Source organism: Zophobas morio, unplaced genomic scaffold (assembly GCF_036711695.1).
Source record: "Zophobas morio isolate AGI-343-1 ecotype UQ-CSIRO unplaced genomic scaffold, CSIRO_AGI_Zmor_V1 ptg000133l, whole genome shotgun sequence".
NCBI classification, from domain to species: Eukaryota; Metazoa; Arthropoda; class Insecta; order Coleoptera; family Tenebrionidae; genus Zophobas; species Zophobas morio.
The window spans coordinates 219,452-233,349 of NW_026972238.1; the positions used below are offsets into that span (position 1 = coordinate 219,452).

A 13,898-nucleotide genomic window follows, 5' to 3' on the forward strand; every position below is an offset into this window, starting at 1 on the left:
CTCATTGCACCGCGATTTGGGTTCTAGATATCCCAAGGATTAATTTTGTTTATAAAGTTTAGCTCCTCTTTCAAATAAGGGCCCATCCTGAGTTTTAAAGTGCTGCAATATTAGGAAGGTAGGTTCAGCTTATAAGCCTCAAATCTCAACTCATCAAGCCTTTTGTTGTTAATAATCTCACCGTCATCATATTCAACGATAATAAATTCTTTGAACCCGGTCATACTACCACTAAGGATTTTTATCTCCCACTTTTCAAAAATTTAACTTGGAGCTGATCCATAATAGGGCTTGTCATCCGTTGCAAGGGTGCCCTATATTCTTAATTTTCCACTCTATCGCTGGTGTCTAGGTAGAAACTGGTTTCTCTTTTCATTTTCAAAAACTAATGCATCACTTATACTATGACTACTTCCTTAATCGGGGTCAATGTGTTCGCATAGGGCCAAAAATCGCGGTTTCTAATTACTTTGCTCGGCTGTATATTGAAAATTCTATATAACGTGCACAAAAGCAGGCTGAGGGTTCTTCACCCTTCCAGGTTTGATACCATGAAAAGTGATCCTCGTGCCAAACATGATTAGTTTGGTAAAATCAGGTTTAGTGCCTTAAAAATTTGCCCAAACATGAGACAATGAATTGAATATTAGGGCGGAGTGACATATTTTGTCAAAAAGGCGTTGGATAGATATTCTAAGCTAGTGAGAGAGTTATACTAACAGATTTAGCAAAAATTTAGCCAATTCGCCTGGGTAACTTCAAAAAATTTTGGTGTCAGCGTTAATAAATAACTATTTTGTTTAGTTTTGAAAAAGTTATGGTCTAAAATATTGTCTTATGATGTAGTAAATTCTTGTCTAGGGTGAATGTAAGGTTTTTTACTTAATAAAGTTTAACTCATGTTTAGAAATAACCTTAAAGATTATAGATAATTTGATAGAATTGTAAATTTTTTAAAAATACACTATAAAACTTTCTCAGTATTTTTTTTAAGGGATAATATTGTTCCAAAGTGGATATGTCGGATAATTGATAACTGATGCAAAACGCGATCTTTGTACATACGGAAGAGACCTGGGATAAAAAAAAATTAATTTAGTTTAGAAAAAGAGCTTATTGCCGTAACGTACAACTTGTTTTTACTACGCAATTCTACGAAGAAAAACTGTGTTAACCAAAATGACAAACATTATGTTGCGGCCCACATCTCCGAAATTAACAAAGGAAAAGGAGAGGGGCGATCTAATTATTATAATTATTAATAAATTTGCTAGGCTCAGGCTTATGCGCAGACCGCTTCTTTTATTATTTAATTATTACCCTTTAAAGGAATAGTGCTTATACGCCGCCTTCAAGGAGTGTAGACAATGCCACGTGACTAATTCACATAGTTCACCAAGCAAGTAGCACGTTATACAAATTAATGGTGTAGTCATGTGGTAATAATGTGGCACATGAGTTAATATAACACGCGGTACCAGCACGAGATTATAGTTTTACATGTTCAACACCTTTTTTGTAAGATTCTTTTTAAACTCTTCGAAAAGATATTTAACTAGTCGCAAGCTACGTCAACGTGCTTTCTTTTTTTTTTTATTAACTTTTGCTTATGCCTTAAAATTCATTAAAATACTCCAGTACTCGTCTAACAAAGTTTCATGGGGGGAAAAAAAAGCTTTGGTGTTTATAATTTTCAGTTGGTTACACCATTCAATGCTCTTCTTTTTGTTAATGTACTTTTTAAAAACAGGAGTTTAAATTTTATAGAGTTAAAATTTTCTGTGGGAAACTTGACTGTAAGAAAATAAACAAATAAAAAACCTCGGTTAACTTTATCCCATGAATCTGATTGACTGATCTCGTACAGTACGGGAGAGTGCTCAAAAAAAGGTCCCGACTTGGAGGCATGCACGTACGCAACTAAATCGGAAGAAGTTTTTATATATAATAAATCATAGTAAATAGTTATTATAAAGAAGATTCTGATACAGTATTAGTATTAACTTAAATAATTTTTTTTAGTACAACAATACAATGCATATAACAAAGTAAATTTATTGTTTTACTATTACAAAAAACAGTAAATATAGCAGAAAAAATATAATAGAAAAGAATAATTAAAAATATATAATATAAATATTTGCTTTATGTATATAGTTAAAGAATATACAAAATAATAATAGATATATGCCACCTAAACAAAAGATATTTGTAATATAATAATATTAAGAACTTGTTAATAATTCCCTAAATAATAATACCAATTTACCTTAAAATTATAAGTTTTTTATATTATCTGTTTTTTATAGAAAGTGGCACATATTCAAAGTGTTGGTTATTTTTATTTCATAGTATTAAGAAGGAGCTTTTCCGCAGACCAGTTTAATCACTTTATGCTTATCTCAGAAGCTCAGCGTTGCATTTTGCGTAAGTTTTACAAAGTAGGGTTAGTTTTGTGTTACACATAAAACGACAGACTGGGCCTTTTCATTGGAGTCGTGGCGAACTTTGCAAGGAGAGAGGAGCTCGGATAGTGTTAGCTACAGGCTCTCGGAGAAATGGGGGTAAAAGGTTGTTGTAAACTAGGAAACTTCTAGTAACGAAAGTGTCTTTTGTACTACTACTATTATTACTATTAACATAAGTTTTGTTGTTTCGAATTCTTGCTATAATTATAGTAATAATTTGAAAGTTTAAAAAGACGATGAACAGGGAGAATGCCATGATAATAAATTTTAAGTAAAAAAGAGTGAAATTAAAAACTTAAACTAAATAAATACCAAAAAATAATAATACCCGTATATTGTTTTTAACAAGTAGCACTACACTAATATTATTCCTTTTAGCTTTAAAAGAGTAATAAATAGTATAAAAAATAAAAGAAAACTCCATTAATAACCTTTTACAGTTCATGTTTTGAAAGTAAATAAAGTAACTTAGAAGATTATGAATAGTTTTATATTTATCTTATTCAGCAAAGTGACTTATTCGAATAGCTCAAAAGTACCAAATACAAGTTCAAATGGTACATATGCGAGGGAAAGTAGTCTCAAAGAAGTTAAAGTGGCAAATATGAGAAATCGACGCTAGCACTCTCGAGACTTAAATTACAAAAATACCGAAATATTCACTTTTCGTGTTAATTTAATTACTAACTGGACTATTAAAAGGCCAGAATATAAATAAAAAACGAATTTTTTATAAAAAAATTATTTCTTTTAAATTAATAAAATGACTTTTTGTATCAGTTGGGTATTTAAATAAAATTTTATTATTCCCCAAACAAAAAAAAATTAAAGTAAAATTACCGGCTTCTAAAAATAAATTGCAGCCCCCCTCTTTTTTGCAAAATTCAGGAGAAGATATTGATTTTAAAGTTGATGGAGGACAAGCTGCACAAAATAGCAATATGAAAAAGTTTACGTGCTCAATGAATTATCAATATCTATGATTTTTTGATACCAATAAAGCAGTACGCAAAAAAAGATAAGATATTAACGACTAATACTTACGACTTAAGCAGGTTTTTCTTATTAAAAGATATATGTTTTTCCACATAAAAAGTAGCTAAAATAAACACACCAATCATTTGAGAGCTGCCCCACAAGAATGGTAAAAACTGAAAGTCGTCCAATCCCCAAACGCCCTGACTACCTGCCGGTTCCACGCAATACGTTTTCTGGAGATTTCGAACCACTCCCAGATATCTATGAAAAGTTTTAGTTTAGCTTTGTTTTTTTAATACTCTTATAAAGTTGAATTAAATAATAAAACTTTTTAAAAACAAAGAGTCCCATTATCTTCAGGTCCTCATTAGGCAGATACTTTAGTTGGTAAAGAGAACACAAAAAACAAACAAAAGACAATTCATGACCAGTTCCTAAAAAGTAAAAGAAAAATTCGTGTTCTATTTCACTTATGACTAATAAATAATAAAATTATATATTTTTTATGTTATTATAAAGAAGTTACAATTTGATTAATTAAAAACACTTGTCTAATCATAAAGTTTACAATACAACATATATTAGTATAAAAATTCCCTTATATAATTCTAAATTTTAAAGTTGTACAGATAACACAACTATGCTCTCGAAGAGAAAAAGGTGATAATATAGATCATACTGTTTTCTTCATTAAGTAGTTTTAACATATATAGGTATGGAGAAATACTAAAAGCACCACAAAGATTAAAGAAATTCTAAAAAATCAAAAACCACTTTTCTAAATCGTACTAAAAGGTAACTGCTTATAGCTAAAGTTTTATTTATAATTTTTTTTTCCACTTCTTTATTTAAAAATCTTATAAATATCTATTTGGTTATAGTTTTTTACTGCTTCTAAATATAATGCTTATAAAAAAACGGATTAACAGAATTTGAGAGCCTATATAATACTTTATAACAATAAATGGACTCTTTATTTTCTTCTACCGCTCTTAGCGGGAAAAACTTATAGTTTATTATCTTAATTAAGAAAGTGAACTGCAACGCGTAAAAGTAATAATATCCTTCGAGTTTCATCGATTTCTTTAAAAAACTTTAGCTGCCTCCTTGAATTGGTTTACTTAATTATTATATATTCTCTCTTTTTTCAATTATTTTCTTAATTAATAATAACAATTTCCTTTGTCCATAATTTTAAATTAATTAATAATTATTATTTTTTTAACGCATATATGCTTCATAAAAAGAAAGAAATAGAAAAAACGCTCTTATGACGGTATTCATTTTTCTTATATGCACTATATCTGACTCTTACGAGTTAATCTTTATTAATTAAAACTTTTTATACTTAATTTTTTGGGGATTAACTAATCTTTGAAATAAAAAACAAGAAAGGGTGCTATAGAAAAACGATAAAGCCATCTCAATAAAGTCAGAATGAAGTTTTTAGTGTGGTGTCATCCAGCAGAATCGCCCCAAAGTAAATAAATTAATACGACATAGATCCGTGCCATAATCGATGCGTGCGGGACTTCCGAACGAATTATAAAAGTAATTAACTAATTCTCCGTGCTCCGCAGGAGTGCCATTTAAAAAAGGTGCTAGCAGCTTCCCGCCTTCCTAAACATAATTAAATTATAATTACTGAAAGCGCTATAATAAAATGTTCAAAGTTTCCATGTAACTTTGTAATAAAAAAAGTTCTTGTATTGAAAAAAAAATTCTAGTAGATTATATAGTTTTCAGTATATAAACTGTTTTACTAATAAAAAAAATTAAATAAATTGGATTCGGAAAAACATTAATATAAGTTGCCGGATGAGTTTACTTAAAGTTTACTACTCTACAGTTCTTTTCGTATTTAATAGCTAAAAATCTACCAACGACAATAAGTTTCTAATAATTCTACAAACTATATTAATTTGAAAAATAAAATAAAAAAATTTTGTGTTAACGAGTAGTGCTTTTCAAATTATTCTCTAATAAGTTGATCTTAGCTTATACGCTTAACAACAATTTAAATCATAAACACTATAACGGTCAAATACTGTTATGAGTAAAAAAACTTAATAATAAAAATTTATTAAATTGTTATTTGCCTGCTTTAAACGTGCATACCAAATGCGGAAGGCTGTATTTCCTAGTAAAAAAAAAAGTTATGTATAAACAAGAAAAACGTCTTAATAAAAAGTAACCATAACGAGTAGCCTGAATAACGGGGGGAATCTCGGCGGTCCAAGAATTTAATAACTCTAACACATCAGTTATAATTTCCACAGCAGGTATAGTTTTGGTTTGAATTGAACAGTTGAGGCAGGCTTTCAAAGATTGATTCACAGATTGAACAAAAAACACAATCTAGTGTTACAAAAATTCATCTTCCTTAAGAGGTAATGGTTAAAGGGTTATGGAACCTTAACCTTATTATAAGCGTCTGAATTTTTCCAAGTTTCAAAGTTTAACAACTTACTATTATGAATTTGAGACATATTTTATTGCGTCCGAAACTAATCACTTATTTTTAAAGTTAGCATATATACATAGTAAATGGTCATAAACGAATTATGATAAAAAGCATTAAAATGTTCAGAAATGACAACCTTATACATTGATATTTCAAGTACTACAACCGTACTCGCATTATCTATTATACAAGCGTTAGGGTAAATAAACAATGAGTCTTCTTTTACTACTAGAAGTTTTGTAAGGGCTACCTGGCCCTCAAACTTAAGTTGTTGTGGTAGTATACCCTGAACATTTTGTAGGAGCTACAATTCTACAAATTATCTCTATGAATATTTTAAAAGCGATTAATTCTGTTTTACTATGAAGTAAGTTGTAAATATTTATTATCAGCTGCGAAGCTTTGCACTTACGATTTTCATTAGTATTACTGCGTGCATGCCCTTAAAAAAACGAGTACCACTGCGTTTCTCCAAGGTGACTTATTTATATTAGATCATATTACAGTGTTGCTGTCGCATATACTTTATAAGAAGTTTGAAGGATAATATGCGCAGTTAACAGGTAGAAGTGTTCTTTAATGTTTGAAAAGAATATAAATTTTATTTAAGCATTTTTATTATTGCAGCATCCTGTTTTAAAAAATATAGCCGTTTGTGATAAGGTATAAATAATAAGATATTAGTTAAGCCTAAATGTGTTTCTCAAACCTAGCCTAACCTAACCCTAACCTATATTCCATATTTTGCGTAAGGCATTTCCCTAGAATGTATTACTCATAGCACATAAAATTTAAGATAACTTTTGTTTTATGTAAATACATAAATTTATTATGGTAAAACAAATTCTGGGCATTTAAAAGAACACTAAAAACATTAAGGTTGAGTAAGGCTTAAGTCAGAGTCCTTTTCCGCCTATAAACGATATTTAAAAGTGAAGAAAATGGCTGGACGATATAAAAAATATGTTGAAATATTTGGCTTTGCGAGTTGTAGGTACGATATATTCAATTTTTCGTCTTGGACGGCATATTTCAAAATGTTTGAGATGTCTTGTAACAGGTGCTCGAGTGAAGTGCCCCGACGTAAAAGTCTAATTATTTTTGGCGTTTTCATAGGGTCTAGTGAGCAGTATTACTAGGAGACCTTGTGCTCGTTCGGGTATACCTGACCAGCGATGTATTAGGATATATGAGGGTGAGGTTAAACTATGTAACTATTAAAACCGAAAAAGAAAGTCGCGTCGGTGGGAACCGAATCCATGACCTGGAATTCACACAATGCTCTTTATCGCTGAGCTACAACGACAACTCTTAATCCCGGTATAATAGCTTTACCCTTAGTTTTCATTAATTGTTCGGATAAAGGAAGAATTACAAACAAGCTACATAAATGAGTAACCTATGCTCGTGTATTAGGAAGGCCTTGACCTTGTATTGGCGTATTTTAAAAGCAAATTATACGTTAACTCATTATTAATATCTATCCTCGTCATCTATAAAATATTTTTTAAGTTTCAAAATTCATTAAAGAGGGGATAACAGAATTTATTTCTAGGACATTACTAGTCTCTGAAAACGAAAGAAATGGTTGTATAAATATTTAAAAAGTCTTAATACTTTGAAGTAAGCAGAAACTAGAAAAACGAAAAGTATACCATGCCCGCTACTAAGCCTTCGTGGTTAGGTCTTCAATTACCTACTAAAAAAATCAAGTTCAATCCGTTATGGAAAAACTATGTTTAGAAATACCCTTTTTGCTGCCCTACTTAAAAACCAACCAGTCAACTAAATTTCTATTCCTTAATTCAAATTAGAGCTTAACACCTAAACCATATTTTTATACACGAGTTCTTTTTAATTTTGAATAATTAATCTATGAATCTCCGACAAATATTAGTGCCTTTACCTTTAAAAATAAAGAAGTTAGATGTTTTAGAACCGTTATGTTTTCACCAGTTCAAAATGTGAAGTCATTTATTAAAGTATCCAAATTTTTAAACAAAAGCTATGCTTCTTTGTTTAAAAAGTCCCTTAGGATGGATAATAGTACTTAACATAATTTACAGGGTAAGACTTCCGTTAATGTCCCTTATAGTAAATTTATAATAACATTTTTTCTTAAAAAGAGAACAAAAAAAAAGCGAGAAAGAGATAACAAAAACATTGTTAGATTAAAAAACAAGTAGGTTATTAAAAGTGTGCAAAGTCCGCTGTTATGGGGCTTGACTGATAGGGTGAAGCAACCATTACCTTAAACGGAATTATGTAATAAAATTGCCAAACACTGAAGGTTACTATATATAACCCCGAAAGGCACATGACTTATTATACCTATTTCTATTTTGAAAGTGCAGTAGAAGCAGTTAATGTTGTATAAAAACATTAAAATGTCAACTCAAAAATGATAAATTGTTAATATTCACATATATTATGATATAAATGCCCAATTAAATCATTCCAATCCATCATTATGGCAACGGGGTAGGCTAAAACGGAATATAGTCAGCTCACGAAAACCCCTCTTAAAGATGTAGCTTAGACATTCAGAAGTTATGCGCTGGTTTTTTTTTGATTTTGATACCTTATAAACCTTAACCCTTTTGAGTTATACTCCGCTTTTTGACATCCTCAGTGACCAATCTTAATAAGGTACATGCCCTAGACTTGCGCTATTGGTCACTACTTTTGGTAAGAAAGGGGATTAAAGTAAAATCAGCCAATTGGTTTTTATTTTTACTTTAGGATTAGCCGATAATTCATAGATTTAAAACTTACCTCTAGTTTTGTAAATTAATGCTAAAAATATACACATTATATATCAGATATGTTTTAAAGACAGGGGTCTCTCACCTAAAACCCCGTTCTTCACTTGTCAACCTTCAATGATGGAGAAAGAGAGGAGGAGAGACCAACTGTGGTCCTGTAGAAGAAAGGTATTTATACCTTCAGGGGAAAAACGAGGTACAAAATGTGGAGCAGACACGTGGTCATATGGTATATTAATGACATGATATATACGCCACGTGGAATGAGCATGTGGTTTATCAGAGTTAACCAAAATTTGAAAAGTTGCTCTTTCAAAAAAGCTGGCGTTTGAGCTTTTGTTTGCCCCTTTTGATGCATGAGAAAAATAACATTTTCTTTTTTACTGATAAAAACTGGTTTTTTAAATCCGTCCCTTAAACATTTTTTTTTGGTAATAAAAAAATTTAGTTTTTACATATAGGTTAGAATGGAAAAGCTTAAAAGTGTATCTGTCCTTGTCTATACTTTAAAGTATTCTACTTAATTTATTACGTAGCGTAACTATTATCCCAGTTAATACGAAACTTTATTTCTATTGCCATAAAGACATTTTCTTTGTAGCCTAAATTTAATTTTAAAAATCCTGAAAAACAGAAAATAATTCTATTATAAAGCGAGAATACACCTGGAGGTGACTATCATTACGATTCTCTTGGTTTTGACTTAGGTTCGTTCTTTTTCTAGACTATTCACAGATTTATTAAAAATGGGCTACCTAATATAAGCCAACTAGTGAATTATAGCAAATTTTTGGAAAACTTTAAAGGGTTATATTCAAGTTAACTTTAAGAAATGGCTCTCTTATTTATATTTCTTAAAATTCTTTTCTATCGGCTCTGCGGACTTTAATCTCGCGGTTGTTGCCGGCTAGCATTTAACTTTAATGATCTTTATATTTCTGGATAACCCCTAAAAGCTGATACTTGCAATGCACACGCCTAAATAAAGTGTAAACAAATTATTTAAATGCAAGATTGCTAACTTTATAAATATTTTGCAAAAAAAAAATTATTGCTACTGCTGAATAAATTAAATAATAAGAGACTACAATAAACTTTTATTTAATTCAAAAATAGTTACAAAGTTATTAATTAATAAACCTGGAAGGGGTCTTTTAAACAGTTCCTCATAGCAATACATTAACACACTGTCGGAAACAACCCTCAAGCTGTGTGGCATTGCTCAAAGATATTCCGAAGGATGATATCAGAGACGGAAAGAAACACAAACTCAATGTTTGAAATGTCAGTAGCACAAGTAAAGTGGGTATATATAGTTTTTCCTTTTGGAGCTAACTCTACGAATTTTTTTTTAATGAATTCTTTGGCCTCCTCGCAACTTTTCGAATCTTCAAACTCCGGAAAGCAAACGGAAAGAGGTTTTTTTTTAATCTTATCTTCAAAAAGATCTTTTTTGTTTAGAAAGAGAATGATGGAGGTCTTCACAAACCACCTATTGTTGCTAATGCTTTCAAAAAGTTGAAGGCTATCTTCCATGCGATTAACGCTTTGATCTTCAAGTAACGTGAGGTCATAACTGAAGACAAATAGAATTGATTATATAAATAATAATATAAGAGTTAAATATATTAAAACTACGGTTAACTTAAAAATCAGTAAAAAAGGCAGTTAACAAAACTCATTTAAGGAAGCACAGAAGATGATGGCGGTAACATCCTCAAAGCAGTTGAGCCACTTTTTACGTTCGCAGCGTTGCCCGCCAAGATCAAACATCCTCATTTAATTTAAGTGAAAGTAAATAACTGATAACCGGTACTATATAAAAATTTGTTTCACTTGTAAACCAGGCCTTCATGTTCAAAACACGTTTCAATAATCCCGCTCGTTTTAGCGCGACATTTGATTATGTCTTCCTGGGTCGGTAGAAAATCGGGTTCTTTATATCTTTGAACATTCTCAAAAAAATATTCCGCAGAATCTTGAAGCTGATACTCACTACGTCTTTCACAGCAAGCACGAACACCAGAATCTAATTAGTTATAAAACTAAATATAAAAAGTGGTTAAACTATTATATATACCTTCCCATAACTCAGTTATAGCTTGAGCAAGCTCCTCAGGGAAGTGATCTGAGTTAATTTCATCTTGTTGAACTGTGTGGAGTATCTTTTCAGCGGCATCTCCACTTTTTGAGTTAGAAAAAGAAAGGGGTGGATCTAAAGTGGGCATAACTTTTATAATGGTTGACATGCAATGCAACACATTTAAATAAATAATATTTCGATATCCAAGAACTTCCTGTTCAGTAAATGGCTTTTTATTTATTATTCGAAGTTGCTTGGCTACTGTACTTTTACCAGATTCTCCAGCTCCTTAATATAACAATTATTAATATAAAGATTGGTAAAATAAATAAAAGTTGTATTGTGTGAGTGGATACCAAGCAGCAAAAGTTTGACTTCCCGGCGTTTTTCTTTTTCTTCAGCTGCCAACTTTTCCTCGATTTGTTTATTAACCTTTTTTTCTTCTAAAGACTTACTGTTAATGCAACCCATTATATATTAATACCCGCACTAATAAATATATTTCCTAATTAATTTGTTGCAACTGTGAATATTGAATGGAAATCTAACAAAAGTACACGCCGCTACCTTTTGTGTATAAAAATAAGTTCTTCAATTCATTTACTTTTTAGTATAGAAAGGAAAGCAAGAATATACTTTCAAAGAGTAGTTACCGTCCTCATCTAGCAGTGAGTTGTTAGTAACTATAGGATCGGCTAATTTAATTAGGTTTGCAAGGGTTAGGGCCATCCTCCATATTTAGAAGCAAACGTAGCAGAACTTGCCATTACATTACTATTTTTAGCATAATATATAGTATTTAGTAATAGAGCACATAGAACAATAAATGTGGTAATGATCCGTGCTTAGTGCGCAAAAAAAAATCGTGACTTTTTTTAAAAGAAAATGTAACTATAACAACTTCAAGCAAGCAATGCTTTCAGCTTTTTATATAATTCTGAAATATTGTGTAAAAGGCCTTTATACGAGAACTCCCTGGCGGAAAGTGAACCTTCCTAGAAGGGGGTATGTTGGGGTGTATCTGTGCACCAATAATGTTAATAGCTGATGCGTCTAATTTGATTATGACCAATGTAACAGTTATTGAGTAAGCATTAAACAAACAAAAAATTTTCTAGCAAAACCTTGGCATTTTGGAAAGTTATATCTAGTGCTGTGATAAAGTACCATAAAAAAAAGGGAAGTAAACCAAAGAAATCCACGTGGGATTATTGTCCATGCTACATAGTATGCAACGGTCAAAAGGTGAACTCTCTGGGAAGAGGATCAATTAAAGACGATGAGCGCCCAATTCCATCTTGCAAAGTCGTTACGGGAGAAAATATTATAACATTGAAAAGATTAGGCCACGAGGACCGTTAATTTCGGGTTCCTCAGATAGCAGAAGAACTAAAGATCAGCAAAGATAGCGTTGGACAAATCCTTCTTAGTCATTTACTAATGGGCTAGGTGAGAGCGCAGTAAGGATCCCGAAATATCAACTCCGCTAGGTAGAAAACGAGGAGTGGGAAGACCGCGTTTTTTTTTTGGTTATGTGAGAATGTTTGCGACTCGTCGTCGCATTTAAACCTGGGAGGAAACATGGATTTATTACGATCCAGAACCCAACAAGGATCCATGCAATGGATAAAAAAGAGGAAAATACCACCGCGCAAATTAAAGGTTCAAAGAGTGGTACCAAACCTATGGCAATGACATCCTGGGATAGCTCAGAAATACCTACAATGGATTTCTTTTCTAGAAAAAGAACGATGAACGGGCAATGTTATTCTGAATAAATCATCCAATAGCGTCAATCCATTATGGAGAAAAACAGAGGCGACTTTAACAGAGCAGTTCTTTTATTACAAAACAACGCGCCGGTTCACACAGCCCGAGTTGCAAAGAGTGCTATACGAGATATGAACTCGAGGGAAAAGAACTATCCACCTTACAGTTCAGGTCTGGCTCCCAGTTATTTTTACTTGTTTAAAGTTTTGAAAAAGGCGTTACGTGGTAAAAACTTACTTAACGAAAACGAAACGAGGTCGGCTGTAGATGAGCACTGGTAGACTGTTTCGGGATATGTTTTTCTCGGGATAAAACAATTGCATGGTCAATGTATAAAGTATGTTGGAATAGATGGAGGTTATATTACAAATAAAAAATATGATAGTTTTTAAAAATCAGTCTTACCACCCTACTCTTACATTCTGCCGGACAGCCCTCGTACATCATGGACAAGACCTAAAAGTCCAAGAATTATATTTTAAATATATTAAGAAACCTGCCAATTATTTTATAGAATGACAAAATTTAAAACAATATCTTTTGAGCACTATTCCTCTAATATGCACCAAGTAAACTGTTACTTTGTAAAATCCGGACATGACTGATAACAACTTAAACGTTTTGAAGAAATACGTACAGCTTGCAAACTTTAAAATAATTTTAATGAATACAGTACGTTACTTTTTTAAATGTAATTATACTCGAGCTCGTTATAAGAAAATTATTAATTGATTTTTATAGTTAATTCCTTTAAGACTTTATGTATTACTTCTACTAACTATAACTAAAAGATGGCCTCCGGCCCATTTTACATGAGATGGAAAAGGGTGGTAGTCGTTACCGAAGACAATGTAATTGGTATTAAAGCTGCAAATACGGACCCATTAGCCTCTTGTCGATGGTTAATAAGGTGTACGCTTGTAAAATTTTACCGTGATTTCAGTTTACATTTTAAAATGGGCATTTAAGAAACTCACAAATTCTTCGCCTGACCAAATGAGACTAATAGCGTTTAATTTTAAAAAAATAGTCACTGCTTTCTTTCTTGACCCCCCTTCTAAGCCAATAATACGATGATTTATTCGTTAAAGCCACCCATATGACTACTTCAAACAAACAGGTTATCTCCACGCATAGCTAGTAGCGTCATTAATACTTCTCCAAGAGCAAAGTGCTTCTTATAACTAAGAAACGCATTGCGCTCCTGGCACCGCCGGCTCTGAATACTTTTTTCATAGATTCTAAGTTGCCGGGAGGCCCCACGTAATTGTTTGGCGGCAAGGTCAAAGTAGCGACCCAGTTTCTGTATTCATAATTGTGAAGCAAAAGTAAGCTTCCGTTGGGATAAAGGAGGAGACTGAATGTGTCAC

General features: G+C 31.7%; 2 protein-coding genes across 2 annotated transcripts; both read right to left on the reverse strand.

Annotated features, from left to right (window-relative positions):
• Positions 1-964: 964 nt before the first annotated feature.
• On the reverse strand, positions 965-5,057 carry LOC135145223 (serine/threonine-protein phosphatase 2A activator-like). The gene is made up of 6 exons (XM_064077340.1): positions 4,943-5,057; positions 3,775-3,880; positions 3,583-3,707; positions 3,309-3,392; positions 1,822-1,920; positions 965-1,074 (listed from the first exon to the last, which is right to left on the reverse strand). Exons 2-6 carry the CDS (start codon positions 3,795-3,797, stop codon positions 965-967), a joined length of 441 nt encoding a protein of 146 aa, XP_063933410.1. The 5' UTR covers positions 3,798-3,880; positions 4,943-5,057.
• Positions 5,058-9,778: 4,721 nt separating this feature from the next.
• LOC135145216 (guanine nucleotide-binding protein G(i) subunit alpha-2-like) lies at positions 9,779-11,291 on the reverse strand. The gene is made up of 5 exons (XM_064077332.1): positions 11,115-11,291; positions 10,756-11,046; positions 10,512-10,704; positions 10,354-10,449; positions 9,779-10,251 (listed from the first exon to the last, which is right to left on the reverse strand). Exons 1-5 carry the CDS (start codon positions 11,227-11,229, stop codon positions 9,879-9,881), a joined length of 1,068 nt encoding a protein of 355 aa, XP_063933402.1. The 5' UTR covers positions 11,230-11,291; the 3' UTR covers positions 9,779-9,878.
• Between the last annotated feature and the right edge of the window lie 2,607 nt (positions 11,292-13,898).